This window comes from Aulonocara stuartgranti, assembly GCF_965226115.1.
Source record: "Aulonocara stuartgranti genome assembly, chromosome: 22".
Taxonomy (NCBI): Eukaryota; Metazoa; Chordata; class Actinopteri; order Cichliformes; family Cichlidae; genus Aulonocara; species Aulonocara stuartgranti.
The window spans coordinates 19,247,530-19,264,315 of record NC_138957.1 but is presented as its reverse complement, the minus strand read 5'-3'; the positions used below and the strand labels follow the sequence as shown (position 1 = coordinate 19,264,315).

The window sequence follows — 16,786 nt, the reverse complement described above, 5'->3', positions numbered from 1 at the left end:
CACCTGTGCCTGACTGAAAGTATGGATCCGCTTTTTTTTTCCGCTCCCACCACGTTTGACCTTGAAATTTTGCTATAAATGGTTGCATTTTGTGACCTCTCCTCTTTGAATTGTTGTGGAGTTGGCCTATCCCATGAAGGTCCCCTAGCGGAGGAAAATGGGCCTACAGCGAGAAATTGAAAATAAGGATGAGCGCCATGTCTGATCCTCCGTTTGTGGAATAGAGCGGACGGCGCAGCGAATATTCCCCGGGCTGGCGGTCCCTTCGGGTTTCGGTGGGAATCATGGCCGACAGCGCTGGGATTCAGCAAGGTTCGCCGGCCATCGGAGCCGCGGGCCTGGTTCCGGCCGCTCCTGGAGCCGGAGGCACGGAGGGCTCAGGCGCCGCTAGAGGATCCGCACGTATCGCCGTGAAGAAGGCACAACTACGCTCCTCGCCTCGGCCCAAGAAACTGGAAAAACTCGGAGTGTATTCATCCTGCAAAGTATGCCACATCTGCAAAAGCAGGGCTTTAAAGCGGGGTAGTTTTCGGGGCTCATACTTAAAGTGTGCTGCATTTCCTGGGCTTGGTTGCAATAGTTTTCAAAATGCAAGCACAGCAAAGGAAGCCATTGCCGCACTTGAGTTTCTTGTGTTTTTTCTTTTGCATGCATGAACCAGTTACTAAAGAGGTAATACTAAAAAAATAAAATCCTGACACATTAAGTGTTTTGGAGGGGCTTTTTTTACATCTGGACTTTTCAGCAGGGGCCTTGCAGCTGCAGCCTGTTACAGTGTTACTGCTTCTGTCAAGGTGGGGGGTTGGTGAACGTAAACATTGGCTTGACGCTGGTTTTGGGAGTAGCTGGCTGTGTGCACAAGGTCTGGATACGCGTGTGTGTTTGTGTGCGTGTGTGTGGTCGTGCACGAGACCGTCATAGCAGGGGGGGTAAACAGAGAGGAGTTTATTGGGCTTATGCAGCGTATGATCCGCAGAGAGGGACGGGGTCTTTGTTTTGACAGGGTGACAGCTGCTGGCGGGGGCGGAGTTTGTTGTTGTTTCAGGGCGCATGCTCAGAACAGCACCTTCAGCTGATCATGTCCCCGCCCCCTGTTACTGTAGAAAGTCGGGCATAACATCTCTCGTTTAACCTGAGAGAGCCTGGAAAAGCTTTTAAGATATTTATGTAATAAAAAAGCAAAACTTAACAAGTTGAATGGTTTTCCTTAATTGTTCTATGTAATCTGCCCCCATTTATTGCTCATTTGCTGCTTTTAATATCGTCTTTGTGCCTGCTTGTACTCATTTAACCTCTATTTATCGCAGGCTGAAGGAGCCTGTAAGTGTAATGGCTGGAAAAGTCAGAACCCCCCTCCTACACCTCCTCAAACAGAGCAGCAGTCCAACGCAGTCAACCTCCAGGAGCCCTGTCGGAGCTGCTCTCACACTTTGGGTAAGTCGGCATGCCCACCAGAGAAGCTGCATCAGAAAATAATACCAAGAAGGGTAAGCTAGATGAATTTCATTGGCTTATTTCTTCTTTCCAGGTGATCATGTGACCCATCTAGAAAATGTTTCAGAGGAGGAAATGAACAGGCTTCTTGGCATTGTTCTGGATGTGGAGTATCTGTACACGTGCATTCACAAAGAGGAGGATGCTGACACTAAACAAGTCTACTTTTCCCTCTTCAAAGTAATTTTATTGCTTTACACTCGATTTGAAGCAAGGTAGAGTTTTCAGATCTCGCTCGCTTTAAACAAACGCCATCTTTTTCCATTGTCAGCTGCTGAGGAAGTCCATCCTACAGATGGGTAAACCAATGTTAGAAGCACAGGAGAGTCCGCCGTTTGAAAAGCCCAGCATCGAGCAGGTAGAGAAATAAGTCTCCACTGCACAGACTCTTTCATCCTCTGATCTTTATCTTACTTTTGATATATTTGTTCTTTCTTTTACTCCACGTTTCTGAAATAGGGGGTGAACAATTTTGTCCAGTACAAATTCAGCCACCTGCCATCTAAAGAACGCCAAACCATTATGGAGCTGGCTAAGATGTTTCTCAACCAGATCAACTACTGGCAGTTGGAAACGCCCTCTCAAAGACGCCAAAGGGTGCCCAATGACGACGCAGCTGGATACAAAGTCAACTACACTAGGTAGCAGAGTAGACAGATATCTTGTGCCTGCCTTTCCTGCACCAGTACAGTTACAAGCTGTAAGATAATTATGGGATATGCTTGTTCCAGATGGCTCTGCTACTGCAATGTTCCTCAGTTCTGTGACAGCCTGCCCCGCTACGAGACCACTCAGATCTTTGGGCGGACGCTTTTGCGTTCTGTCTTCACTGTGATGAGGAAACAGCTGCTGGAGCAGGCCAGACAGGAGAAGGACAAGCTCCCTCCTGAGAAACGCACACTCATTCTTACACACTTTCCCAAGTAAGAGATACAGAAGGCTCACATGCAGTTAGCCACACAGGCCTTCAAGTAGCTACACTCTGGGATGTGCTTCACATCCTCAGTATGAAACCAGACCGTAGCCACTTATGTAAAGTTGACTGCTTGTTTTAATATAGTTAAGTAGTTGTTGTGATTTCTCTGCTCAGGTTCTTGTCAATGCTGGAGGAGGAGGTTTACAGTCATAACTCTCCAATCTGGAGCCAAGACTTCTTGGCAGGGGCAGCGGGAGGGCAGATTCCTATCCACACAGGTGACACGCCCTCCCACACACCCTCGCCGAAACGCCTCTCAAGATGACACTTGTTTTTTTTATGAAAAGGTTAAAGCCTATGACTGAATAAATTCAATTTCCTCTGTGGTTTTTTTTTTTTTTTGTGTAGTTATAAGTGCTGCTTCAGTGGCCAGGCCGCTGTACTACAGCACCAGTCCCGTGTCAGTGGACCCGTCCACCTGCGGCAGTGTCAGTCCTGCCAGGAAGGCAGCTTCTGTACTGGAGCCAAACCCAGGTATTGCTGACAAGCCTGTTATTACTCACGAGGTTTCAGTTAAGCCAACTTATTGCGTAACAGTACAACAACAAAAAGTGTGGACCTGAGTAAAGTCAGCCTTGTTTTACACATTTAAAAGTGGAACGGTTTCTACTTTACAGCGAAATGACTCAAGTCAGCCGTCCTTTAAGATCGTTTCTAGTTTTGGAGATTTTTATGCTTTTAGTGTAACCCTGTTTTAAATGCTGCCTCTAAGATCTGTCATCACATGAAGGTGAAGTAAACCCCAGAGCTGCTTCTAACAAACAAAGTACATATAGGTTTAAAATGAAGACTGAAGATAGTAGACTTCAGATGTCCGTCACTTGTTTACCAACCATACCAACAGTACCACATCACCCCAACAGAGCACTTTGCTCTCAGACTGCAGATTAACTTGTGGGTCCTAGGATATTTAAAAGTAGAATGGGAGGCAGAGGCTTCAGCTTTCAAACATCTCATTCTGTAGAACCAGTTTCCAGGATTTCTGTCTCCACCTGCTTTCTTCTTTTTCCCTCTAACGCCAGTAACAACAGATGGCTGCCTCTCCCACAGCCTGGTTCTGTTGGAGCTTTCTTCCTGCTAAAAGGGAGTTTTTCTATCCCACTGTTGCCAAGTGCTTGCTCAGAGGGGGTCGTCTGATTGTTGGGGTTTTTTCTCTAATATTGTTTTTACCTTACAACATAAAGCCCCTTGAGTAATGAGAGCTTTCCTCTGTGTACACTCCCCAGCTGGAGAAAAGCGTAAACCTTCTGAGCCCCTTTCCCATGAGGAAAACAAGAGACCCAGGGTGGTTGGTGACATCCCCATGGACCTCATCAATGAAGTCATGGCGACTATCGCTGATCCTGCTGCCATTCCAGAGGTAACCCATTATTGTTTAGTCACAGCATGGAGCCCAATTAGTTGGAAGTGAATTTAATCTTCATATGATAAGTATGATAAGTAGTAATTTGGGCTAAAATTCTATCATTTCTATAATTATAGCCCACTTATAAGCTGTTTGTCAGAAACTGTATCCGAGTGCTTGTGAGGCCTGATGATTTCCACTTCCTCTTCTTGTATAACGCTCCCTGTTATGTTATCTTTGCCATGTCGAAAACTTAATCGCGAGCTTCATATGAAATCTGAGCCAATCACTGCGGCGCGGTGTCATCTATGAGTGGGATAAGATAACGGCCCTTTTTACACTGTTGCTGTATGTGACAAAAAGTAAAAGTGAGAAGACACACCAGCGCATATCACTCCAGCTTCTGATACACAGCTGTTTTCTTGAAACCTTTCTGTCAGTCAAGACGTCTCACATCTGTAAATCAAGTGAAGATAAACGGAAATGGCCCGTGCTCTCTTCTTCAGTTGTTTTGGGGTTACTCCTAGTTTATTTTGAAACTGGCATCACCTGCGATGCTTTTCAATCTGACTCAAGTCTTGGATTTTTAAGAGAAATAAGAAGGCACTGCAGATTTGCAAAGGGCAGTTATGTAATCTTCACAGATACCATCCAGACCCACAGCCTCTATCAGATTTTCCAGGCTGACACTTTATAACAAGAGTAAAAAGAATTAAAGTCATTAGATAATTGTAAATCTTCTCATCCTTCCAGCCTAATCATTTTCCTGTCAGTTTCAGATCTCATGGTAATTGGTCTTAATCTCCTTCCAAGCTGCCATAATGTGTCTGTATAGCACTTCATTTATTTTTTTTAGTCGTAGGTTAATTGTCCCTGCACAAAATGTTCAAGTCCTCTGCACATCACAGCAAATTTTGGACCATGATTTATTTGATACCTTCCTGTCTGTGCAGACTAGCCTGCTATCAGCTCACTCTGCACGTGACGAAGCCGCCCGCCTGGAGGAGCGCAGGGGCGTGATTGAATTCCACGTCATTGGGAACTCCCTAAACCAGAAGCCCAACAAGAGGATCTTGATGTGGCTCGTCGGCCTTCAGAACGTGTTCTCCCATCAGCTTCCCCGCATGCCCAAGGAGTACATCACGCGGCTGGTGTTCGATCCGTGAGTGTAACTCTGCCTCATCGTCCCACCTTAAGTTCAGAGGGTTATAGAGAAGCAGATTCCCTCTGTAAAATTCATCTTTTTTTCTGGTAGGAAACACAAAACGCTGTCCCTGATCAAGGACGGGAGAGTGATCGGAGGGATCTGTTTCCGGATGTTTCCATCGCAAGGCTTCACAGAGATTGTCTTCTGTGCCGTCACCTCCAATGAGCAGGTCAAGGTGAGAGCGTGCCCAGCTTTATTTCTCAGCTTGGTGGGTATTCAGTGATATCTGGATGGCCGGCTCTAACCCTTTCCTGGTCTGACTGTGTGGTTGCAGGGTTATGGAACACATTTGATGAACCACCTGAAAGAATATCACATAAAGCATGAAATCCTCAATTTTCTCACTTACGCTGATGAATACGCCATTGGGTACTTTAAGAAACAGGTAACATTAATAACGGCCATTAGTAACAATAATATAATAAATAGAGGCAGTGCGTGGCAGCTCCAGGATAAATTATTACTTCCTCCTTATCAGGGTTTCTCAAAAGACATAAAGGTTCCCAAGTCCAAGTATGTGGGCTACATCAAGGATTATGAAGGAGCCACACTCATGGGCTGTGAGCTCAACCCCAGCATCCCCTACACAGAGTTCTCTGTCATCATCAAGAAGCAGAAAGAGGTGTGTGGGTGACTTTTAAATGAACTCTTTAATATTTTATTGATCTAAATGCTTCTTTCTGTCCCCTCAACTAAGATTTTTTTCTCATTTGTTGCCTTCAGATAATCAAGAAGCTGATTGAGAGGAAACAGGCTCAGATCAGAAAAGTCTATCCAGGGCTGTCCTGTTTTAAGGATGGAGTCCGGCAGATTCCCATTGAGAGCATTCCTGGCATACGTATGTTATTCTTTTTCAGTGTTGGGTAACCTTGGCTTTTAAAAGTAGCTTGATACATTACAAGATTATTGGCATTAAAAAGTAATGATTGCCATTACAGCATTAATGCTGAGGAAAGTAGGCCACTTACCACATACATCCTGTGCAATTAAGCTGTCCAACTTATTGGTTATATTATCTACTGGGTTTTTATGGGCTTTATCGTACATCTACCTCTATAATCACCATCAACCTTGTTAATTTCCTCGGAGTGACAGGTTAGGCAGAACTAAAAGCTAATTAATCAAATACTTTTCGGATTTAAAGGCTGTTCTCTATGAAATCTGGATGGGTGGTTATTTTCTGTATGTATGGCTACCAGCCAAGGACTAGAGCAGGTTGCACGTGAATGCAAGAATTATGATGAATTTTTTTGAATTTGTTTTGTGGCAACAAGACAAGCAGTAAGTGCAATGTCACACAAGAAAAACAGTGGTTGGAGACTGCAGGGCAACCAAAATTATTGCACTCAGCTCGCTATGTGCCTGCCTTTGAAGTGGTTGCTTTGAAGAAGGGAACCAGATTGTAAACCACTTCCAGTCAGCTAACATCTCTATAGAAACATTGGTGTGTCAGGACAGTGAGAAATCAGCAATAAGACTGAGTCAGCATCATGTCTGCTATTGCAAAGACTGACTGCAAGTTGTTTAGAGTCTATCTTTTTTCCAATTAAATGGGAATTCGTTGCAGACTTTTGCCAGGTTTAGAGTGCAACACGCTCAACCTCTGCGTAATTAATTGGTCATCCAACTACTTCCAAAAAAAAATTCTGCACAATCATTCGCCAGCCAGCATTTTTTTGTGGTTACACGGAAGTTGCTGACCTATTCTTCCTCTAGTGACTAGAGGATGACTCCATTCTGGTGTATGAGTGTAATATTAGTTTATTTATATCAACAGGTGAAACTGGCTGGAAGCCTGTGGGCAAAGGGTAAGATGCTCCACTAATGATTTGGCTAATGTATTCACATTATATATTTGATCATTTTTGTCAACAATGATACAGTCAGACATTGTCTCTGGCCTTCATTTATGACAAAAATTTGCAGGCAATAATAACACGCATGCACATCTGGAAATAGCACTTCGCTAGCCTCAGTTTTATATCGTTTTTTCTACCATTTTTCACTCTTCAGGAAAGAACTGAAAGACCCCGATCAACTGTATAGCACTCTGAAAACTATCCTCCAACATGTGAAGGTGAGGGATAGACACGTATAATGTGGTCTACATCTGACACACACATACACAGACAAACAGTTTTCTTAAAGGACTGCTTTATGTGTTTTAGAGTCACCAGAATGCCTGGCCTTTTATGGAGCCTGTGAAAAAAACAGAAGCACCTGGGTACTACCAAGTCATACGCTTCCCCATGGGTACGTGTGTTAACAAGCACAGTTGTCTTAAAGGGGAGGAGATGAGTTACAGTTTGTGTATTACTAATTGTCTGCACTAGTCATTGCATAGTTGTACATTGTTTTGCGGTACGACAGCAGATCATTTCTAATTAAAGTCCACATCTTTTACTGTTGTTATTCAGCTGGCATTAAAGCATGAACTAAGTGGGGTTTATTTGTTAAATGCTATACTCATCCAACCACTGAAAGGTATCATAATTGAAATTTCACATTTTTACAGACCTCAAGACAATGAGCGAGCGTCTAAAGAGCCGGTACTACACGACACGGAAGCTTTTTATGGCCGACATGCAGCGAATTTTCACAAACTGTCGTGAATACAACCCTCCAGAGAGCGAGTACTACAAGTGTGCGAACCTACTGGAGAAGTTCTTCTACACTAAGATCAAAGAGGCGGGCCTAATTGAGAAGTAAACCAGAGGAAGAGATTTGTCTTCACCTGCACAAGGATGAGGGTGTCCTGGGACAATGAACTATTGTTTTAGACAATGCAAAAGACAAGCAAAGCAAAGGACACGACTACTGATTCTGGAGTAGATAGGTTTCAGAAACATATCTTAATGTAAAAGGTGCAAACGGGTCTTGGATGAACACTTTTGTAATGTTTGATGCTTGCTGGCCTAGACCATAAATCAGTAGCTTAGAATACCCTGAAAGATGGGTCACAAGGGGAAGGCCTCATTTAAGAACTGTAAGACTGTTTCCGTTTCCAGACAAAAGCATTGTAGTTTTTGTATTTGACCATGTGTCTCAGAGGCCCATGGAAAGAAAAGAAGAGCAGTAGTAAAACATTAAGCAGAGCAGGTGTTGTTTGTGTGCTGAAAGCACTGTATCATGACAGCTGATCAGAGATTAACCACCCATCTTACTTAATCTTTGTTTTCATACTGCCTTTTCTGTGTCTGCCTCCTCCTCTCAGTTGACTCAGGTAGAGATGTCATGAGGAATTGCCGCATGCGCGGTAGATTAGTGTTACCTGTGAGAAAAGGGACTGAGAGTCCAAGTTTTCCTGTCTGTAAAACTCTACTCTTGTGAGCACGCATGACGTTAATGAAGTCAAAGTTTGTCTGTGAAGAGTTCATCCTGCCAAAAGAGGAATACATACTTTAAATTTGTACAGATTTTAATGCACTTATACCCCACTGTACATTTTAAATGTGTATATAACATATATTTTCTTTCCCAGAACTGAAAAAGGACAACAAAAAAAAAACCAATCTTTTGCTTTTATCGTGTCACGTAGGGCAATTTGACTATCAAAATGCACTTTTATTTTTCCAAGTATTAGTTAACATGAATGAGAGCATCTCCTTTCCTTTAGAATTTGTTTTACATAGAAATTACACTGTTGACTAAGGACTAATTTAATTATCTAGAGTATATTCTTATTTATGTGCTGTAATTTAGAAGAATGATACTTAAGGCAAGTTCTTAATTTATTATTTCTTATTTTTGTCCGGCAGATGGAGATTGATAACTTTATACTTTGGAGATAAACGAAAAGATTGTGCAATACTATGTACTTTTACTGTTTTGTAAAAAAGGTGTTTGTACTTTTCAAGCTTTAGAAAAAAAATTACCTTTTGTAATGTCTGGAGAGATAATTTCATGCTTTCTACAGTGACATAGCATTAGCCTATTTTATAGACTGAATAAAACAGAAGTGAGGCTAATTGCGTGTGTGCACTTTTTCCTACACAAAGACCTTGCTAGCCTTAATTGGGTTCAGCTGCAAACACAGCTGAGCTTCTCAGGCCCAAAAAAACGAAACAGGGCTTTGATGAGAACCAGACTATAAATGGTTTGCATGGCCAGTGTTCCTTTGCAACTACACAACACTAAAACTGATGTCCAGACCTCATTGAGTTAAGCCCAAATTTGTTGTGTTCAGATATTAACCTGTCACAATGATGTGTAAACGCTTATATGAAGTTTATTATCATACAGTAGAAGAAACATAAGCAGAATTACAAACAAACTTCTTAAAGAATTCATAATAAACAATTTAAAATTGGGAAATGGCAAAATTAGGAAATCTGAGAAGGCTAATACTACATTCACCTAAAGACAAATAACAGAAATGAAAGCTTAAGAGACATAAACATAAAGAAATATATAAAAATTATCACAGTTGTTCTTTATCACAAAGAAATCTCACTGACAGTAATACAAGAAAAAAAAACTAAATTAAAAATCACTTCAAAGTCAGGCAACAACTTTCAGCGACACCCAACAAAAGACTCATTGTACTTTTCAAACGGCTGATGCACGCTCCTTGAATTCCTTGGATTCTGCACAGACCTCCTGCCAGGCTTCTGCTTGAAAATTGGAGAGCGGAGGAACTGCACATCTGTGAACTTATCTCCCCGCCGAAGTTTCCTATTGAGGAGAAATGTTGAGTTTTCTTGCAGTAACAAAGAAAATAAAAACACAGTAAACCACGTGCAGTAGAGAGCGTTTGTGAGCTTACGCGTGCAACGAGGGCTCCTTGTAGTTGACCGCCATGGTACAGCGCCGCTTGCGGATAGGAACGGGGGTGGAGCATCGAGAATCAGACGAGCCTCCACAGGAAAATTTACGATAGGCTGCAGGGGACAGATTGGTCACATCACACAGACTCAAGCCCCGCCCTGCTGGCCTTACACCAAGCCCACCTGCAGGAACGTGAAGGAAAACGTGACCCGTGAGAAAGAGGAAAAAGGAAACGGGTAAATTCACACGCATACACCAGTGCAACACAACAAAAAGGTGAATCAGCCAGCCCCTTGTGCTCAAAGATGTTGGCAACAAAAGGTTATTTATCAGAAAGAGAACACTTTCACAGTGATGTGTAAACTGGACATGCAGTTTTGGATTGAATCCTGTAACAGCTTACGTTTCTTGCATGATTTGAGCCTCTTTGGAGTTTGGTGGGGTAAAAGTGGTGGAGCTTCACCGGAGGAATCTCCAAAATTGGACAGGACATTGTCTATTCTCATCATCTCAGCTTCAATCAGAGGGCTGACAGGAAGCAAACAATCATTCTCCATTCCTTCTCCACGAGCCTCTGAAGCACCAGAACAAACACACACACACACACACACACACACACACACACACACACAGTTTAATTACCATTTCATACTTTTTTGTTTATGTTTATTATGTTTTTTGTTTAATTCGTTTTTTAATGGCACAAATTAAACACCTACCTTGATAATTATCATGTTCTATCTTTACAGGGTCAGGGCTGTTAGAATAGCTAAAATCAGGTGACTGATCGAGGCGACCTGCTGCCTCTTCAGAGCCTGTAGTCTTGGGACTTGCCTCTTCATCTCTGAAGACTACAAAAAACAAAATTCAATAAAATACCAGAACGTCTTCAATTATCAAATGTTAAAGAAAAAAAAGAGACCAACAACAAATAAAAAATTAAACAAAAGCTGAGATTAAAAACAAATCTAAATGCTTACCAGTGATCTCTGGTTTCGGAGGGATGTTTTCCGTCTTTCTGACTGCGCTGGAGAGCCGGCCTCTTCGAGTGGTGATGCCCTTGGTCTTGTTAGGGGAAGCTGGTCTCTGTCTGGTCTTGTGAGGAACATAAAGGCTGTCTTCTGATTCAGAAGATGGAGATGAAGAGCTGGATTCACTGTGCTTGGAAATCACAGGTGAAGTTTCAGCCTGGGCCTGTCCTGTTTCTTGAGCCTCCTCACTCAAGGGTGTAATTCGCTGATTATCCTCAGCCTTGGCCCTGAATGGCGTGATGTGGACGGTCTCTTCACAGTCAAAGTCAAATGTGTCATTAAATCCCAGTGAAGTGTTGAGTTTATTGCCCTGTGCTGGAGGTGCCGTTTTGGCCCGTGTGGCTGATCGGTCCCGACTCTTTGACCTGGTTCTGGGTTTGGTATTCTCCCATGGTTTCTTTAATGGGGCACGCTCTGGTTTGCGCCCTCTCTCGGGTTTTCTTGAAACCTGTTCTGGTTTGGAGGACAGCTGCTGTTGCTGTGTCTGCTTCCTGGCGACCTGTTGTCTGCTTTTTTTGGGTGGCACTGGTTCAGGAGTAGAGTGCTGTAACTCCTCAGCGAAACCTGGATCTGCCATCTCTTGTTCTTCTAATTTTTGCATTTGACTGAGATTTTCACTGTCACTGCGAATAGGACTTGGGATCCAAGACCCAAAGCCAGGAACTGGACCTTCCTCACCCAGAATCCTCTGTTCTTGCAAACGTTCAGACCTCCTCCTGTTTTTATCTGTACGCTGACGCCGCACTCCTACTGTAGATGGCAAGGTCACCTGTTTTTCACACTGAGGATCCCCATTCTTGTTAGAGAGCTGAGGGTCTATGAAGAAACAAACGAACACGCACACACACATTAAATAATTTCAATGTCTTGACTGTAGGATTAAGATAGATGCAAATGTCAGAAGAATAAGATTGAGACAATGTCCAAAGTTACTATATTAAAAGAAAGACCTCCAATAAGTAATATATTTGGTTAATAAGTTAACAGTCATGGATAATACATAACAAAAAATCTGGGATATTGAAGTATTTTTATGCATACCTGCACAAACTGGTGAAGATTCACAGATGATGTGGTCCAGGTTCTGGCTGGTCCGCTTTCTTCTGTAATTTAAGAGGAAGCAAATCTCAATATTTCACTCAGTTTAAGGCATATAACATTTTTTATGTAAGTCATTAAGTTTTAAAACCTTACCTAACTGAATGCATGTTGTGCTTGGCATCAGTAGAAGGTTTAGTCTAAACGAAGCAAATAAATAATTCATACATTTTCTTTTACATTCAAAGTGCAGTGTCTCAAAATAATTCATATGGTCTACTAATAACTTAGGACATTCCTAATTTAAAAAATAAAATAAAAAAATCTGACAGCTGACAGTGCGTACCTCTGAAGCATTCGCCTGCAGAGCCTCCTGTTCTTTCAGCTTTCTCTTGAGCAGAAGCAGGTGAAGGAAGAGTGCCTGCTGCTCTCTTTTCAGCTGCAGGATCACTGCATTAGCCTGCCTCACTTTCTCCTTTTCAGCCTGCAAGGCCACAGCCAGCGCCTTGTTGTTCACCTGCACACCCATCAGGATGGTGTGCGTGGAGGTACTTCCTGAGAAAAGAAAAACGGAATCCAGTAAATGTCAGCATCATTATCAGAATATTAACACACCATCTCACAGTGTGGTATGCTGGCTGCTCAGCTGCTGACAAAAAAGCTCTACTGAAGGCCATTAACACAGCTGTAAACGACAGCTCTCAGCCTGGCCACAATCTGTTTGAGTTGCAGCCCTCAGGCAGACACTCATTAAAAACTTGGGTTTCACAGATTCTATTTCTATTACCACAATTAATTTATATTTACATTCTGTTTATTTATTATACTTATCCCCCATGCCAGAAATCTTCACCTGCAGATTGGAAATCAGCTGACCCAGGAGCTTTATGTTCCAACTACCTTTTTTTAAACAATCTTATAGTGTGTTTCAGTAACTTCATGGATTAGTAAATGCAAGAATGTGGGTTTAACATGGATGCAGCAAACTGGAGAGGCATTCCCAATCTCGTTATTTCAATAACAACAAATTTTTTCTATTCTATTAGGTAACTTTATTGGGGGGTGGGCAGAATTGACAAAAGATTATTTACTTACCACTTGTTTTGTTCATCATCCTTGACCGGCCCCCGCTGGGGGCTGAGGCACTGGCCAGACGTTTGTTCCTCTTCTCCTTCATTTTCTCCTTGATGTCCTCCAGACTTTGCTGGAAGGACTTCTTCTGGGTCCGTTCTCTCACCATGACTCGGGATCGGTTATTACGGCGAAGTTCAGTGTGCAGTTCAAAAGCTTAACGCAGTAGCAAAACGGTATATCGGAGCAAAACAAACGAGGAAGCTAATGTGCGAGCTAGCCGTTAACGTTTGTCAACGCACTTTTCACTAACTGCAGTCTGGCATTGTATTCGAAAACAGCACCAAATGAAACCTACCGGAATAAATATTTAAATCACCAACACAATCCGTTTATATGATACCACTCGAGCAAAAAACACATTTAGCGCTTAAAATGAGGAAACAAAATAATAATTTTTTTAATCGCAGCCTCCGTCCTCCGAGAGTTGCCGTTCGAATTGAGAACTTCGACTGCTGATTGGTAAGAATTTCAGACGACGTCACTTCCTCCGCATGAAACGGCCGTCCGCTAGATGGCGCTAATGTATAATAGAAAACAAACCGCGTTTCCTCCCAGAGGAGACGTAATTTATTTAGTATTCATTATTCGTCTGCATATTCTGCTCCATTGAGACTAAACAGGAGACTACCGCACACAAGTACAATTATCTAATTATAATCCCTGCCGCTTCAAGCTGTCCCTTTTCACCCATATCATCCCTGTCAGCTGGAAACAAAGCAAAGAAAAAAAAAACATCCACAACTGGGAAATAGAGCCATAGTAAACGTCTGTTTTTTCACAAGTAGGAATTAGATTAAGACCCATTAAGGATCAGGCTCATTCAACCAAAATGAGCATTTATAGCCTAATTGACTGCTGAAGATAAGAGCATTCAGAGCTCAGTAGAGTGCTCAGCTGCATGTGGATGGAGCTGATAACTGTGTTCATCCTAAACCCTCTGGCAAGCAGTGTTTGAGTCATATTATTTTGAGTTTTTCCTGAAACTGCGGTGGCTTTTTCAGTGTACGATTGTACAGCAGCTAAGAAAGACAGTCAATGATTCGATCAATGTATTTTTTTTATTGAGCTAGCAGGTCTTTTGACAGTCTCTTCCAGTATACAGACTCCTGTCTTCTTCTCTGTGACATGAGGCCCATAATAAGTGCATACCTTTATGCACACTGTCTCTCTCTCACACACACATGCACACATAGAGATCTGCCTCTCTCACAGTCACCCTGCACCCATAAGTACCCATCATTAACCCAGGTTTTGCTCAATAAATGTTCCATAAATACTGGATTACTTGGTATTACATAGTCATGAGCTGATTTAATTTTCCAAGCCACACAGGGGATGTCTTGCTTGGCATGGGATGGGGAGGAAACCTGGACCTTTCTGGCATTGCACTGCAGCTAATTCATTTGGACCTTCTGCAAGTGAGGAGGATGCCAGCCAAGCAAACCGAGACTACAGCGAAGGTTTGGTAAGGTTTGGGTGTTGTCACTGTCACCCACTAAAAAAAATGACTTCAGAAAAGTTGGCTCAGCTGTAAACAGGCACCTGATATTGGACAAGACCATGGATCATTAACAGTCCTCCGTTTAGCTGACCTTTCTCACAAATGTTCTTTGTGAATTCTAAGCGGGATTATTTCAACATTACCTGCATGAGGACATGTAGCAATCAAGTTTAATTACAAACAAAATAAATTACACTTATTTTGAAAGAATGTAGCTGATGCCATTTTAGTGTTGGGGTGGAACTGAGTGAGTGTGTGTAAGCCTTACAGTCCTGTGGTGACTCATTGGTGTTTACTTAAAAGGTGTATTATTCTTGCTAAAAGAAAGCAAATGTTACAGCTGTTGCCTCACAGCAGGGGAAATACTCAGTGGTGTTTGTGCGTGTGTGTTTTTTTAGAGAGTCTGACTGCATTAAAGAGCAAAAGAAAAAGAGAGAGAAACGTATAAAGTCAGACGGATAGACAGCCAGAGGGACTGCGCGGGTTTTAGCTCAGCTTGCTTTAATGGACAAATCCATCACACAGTCTTTTCATGCAGCTCCTCGCTACCCGCATGTCAGCTGCCTGGAGAGAAACTTATTATCACAGGTAGAGGAAAAGGGATAGGAGGAAGTGATTAAAATAAAAATAGAGTGAGTGCTGTGGCTGACTGTGAAATTAGGGTACAATAAAGATAATAAAAAGCAAGACGAGACATCAACACACACGAATAGGTTGCCTTTTTTAGTATAACAGTAGCCAGTAGGAGTCTGTCAACCTTTTGTGACGTAATACGGTTATAAAGAGATCATAAACTCATCTCTGTCCACTCAGATCTCTAGCTCCTACATCCGTGTCCAGACATCCTGACTGGCCAATGAAACCATCATCTGCTTTTCTACCAGATGAAAAGTATTAACTCTAATCTGTGAGCTCGCCTCTACTGGGGCCAAAAATACAAAGTCCCATTTTTTAATATGGAAAATGTGCTTATGGTGCCATAATCACAATTTATGGTAATGAAATCATAACATAGGTTGTGTAATCAAAGCCTAAAATTAAACTTTGTAGAGGTTTAGTAGAGGTTGTTTTATAGGCCTCAGACTGATCCGATACTGGTGGAGTAGGTGGCCTCTTTCTTTCTTTCTTTCTTTCTTTCTTTCTTTCTTTCTTTCTTTCTTTCTTTCTTTCTTTCTTTCTTTCTTTCAGCAATGCAGAAGGATTCCAGCAGTTTTCCTTCTATGGATGCAAAACCAGCTGCTGCACTACTAACAAACATAACTGCAGCAGCACTCCTTCACACTCACATCCCATTGAACACAGACGACAGCAGGACCGGGCCCCAGACACACAATCAGCTCTCAGTGGGTTGCACCTTGGCCATTATGCCTTACAGCCTGCTCTTGAACACCCTGCCGAGACATTAACTTCACAGCCAACATCCGTTCCCTTTACTGATCTGCTGCGCCATGCCATACTGCTGCACTGCCTCCACAGGACCGGAAAGCCTTGCAGGGACCTAACATATCCTGTCTGGGGCTGCAACAGCCACAGATGCATCTTAAGCAAGAGGCCAAATTGAAGGCTTTATCTGAACTTTTAACTTGTGCTCACTAGATTGCCATGGAGGTATGCTGACCCAGACAGATGGTGCTTATGCTGCAGCGCCCTCTCAGCCTGCTCACCTTTTGTCTGCCCACTCGAGCTGGAGAGACATTGCTCCCACAGGGCAGCTTGCAAAGGTCTTGTGGTGTAGGAGTGCCAGCCTTTAGATGTGCAATACTTTGACTGGATTTAAAGCCCACAGATTGCTGTTAACCACCTGGTCAAATACCATGAGGTCTCTGAACAGGCCTGTCGTAATTCTTTTTTTTATAATAGGTGAAAAAAAGAAAATTCAGATCCCTGAAAATGCCATGTTCAAGTGGGCCAGTCATATCTGTAGTGTTACAGGGTCAGTCTTTTAAATAATGTGATCAGTGTGTGTGTAAGTATTCCCTGCAACACCCCTAAATCTCTTGTTTTACTCTTGGCACTACATGATGTCATAGAGAAGGGCTGCTAACTAACCCTCTGAGTAGAGAGACCACACTCACCTGCTGTTTAAATCTTCTGACTGAGAGGGGCAGCCAATCAATTAAAACTGTGGCCTTAAAGTAATAAGAACTTAAAAAGTTTTGTTTGACATAGCAGGTGAATGAGGTGTGTGCATCCAGAGCTTTTACAACACAAATCAGGATTTTTTATTTTTTATTTTTTTTGATCAAAGTTTGTCTGGTTGAATGCAAGAATTGAAATACGGCGCTAGAAACGA

At 42.5% G+C, this 16,786-nt stretch overlaps 2 protein-coding genes across 2 annotated transcripts; one reads left to right on the top strand and one right to left on the bottom strand.

The window, feature by feature from the left end:
* Positions 1 to 83: 83 nt before the first annotated feature.
* kat2b (K(lysine) acetyltransferase 2B) lies at positions 84 to 8,990 on the top strand. Its single transcript, XM_082521669.1, has 18 exons — positions 84 to 485; positions 1,308 to 1,434; positions 1,529 to 1,674; positions 1,766 to 1,852; positions 1,954 to 2,135; positions 2,226 to 2,417; positions 2,585 to 2,688; positions 2,819 to 2,944; positions 3,697 to 3,830; positions 4,769 to 4,977; positions 5,071 to 5,197; positions 5,297 to 5,407; positions 5,501 to 5,644; positions 5,746 to 5,860; positions 6,800 to 6,830; positions 7,036 to 7,099; positions 7,191 to 7,275; positions 7,538 to 8,990. Exons 1-18 carry the CDS (start codon positions 285 to 287, stop codon positions 7,729 to 7,731), a joined length of 2,379 nt encoding a protein of 792 aa, XP_082377795.1. The 5' UTR covers positions 84 to 284; the 3' UTR covers positions 7,732 to 8,990.
* A 238-nt stretch (positions 8,991 to 9,228) lies between these two features.
* sgo1 (shugoshin 1) lies at positions 9,229 to 13,460 on the bottom strand. The gene is made up of 9 exons (XM_082521670.1): positions 12,954 to 13,460; positions 12,205 to 12,413; positions 12,015 to 12,058; positions 11,862 to 11,923; positions 10,770 to 11,636; positions 10,509 to 10,640; positions 10,193 to 10,363; positions 9,788 to 9,971; positions 9,229 to 9,696 (listed from the first exon to the last, which is right to left on the bottom strand). Exons 1-9 carry the CDS (start codon positions 13,096 to 13,098, stop codon positions 9,537 to 9,539), a joined length of 1,974 nt encoding a protein of 657 aa, XP_082377796.1. The 5' UTR covers positions 13,099 to 13,460; the 3' UTR covers positions 9,229 to 9,536.
* Between the last annotated feature and the right edge of the window lie 3,326 nt (positions 13,461 to 16,786).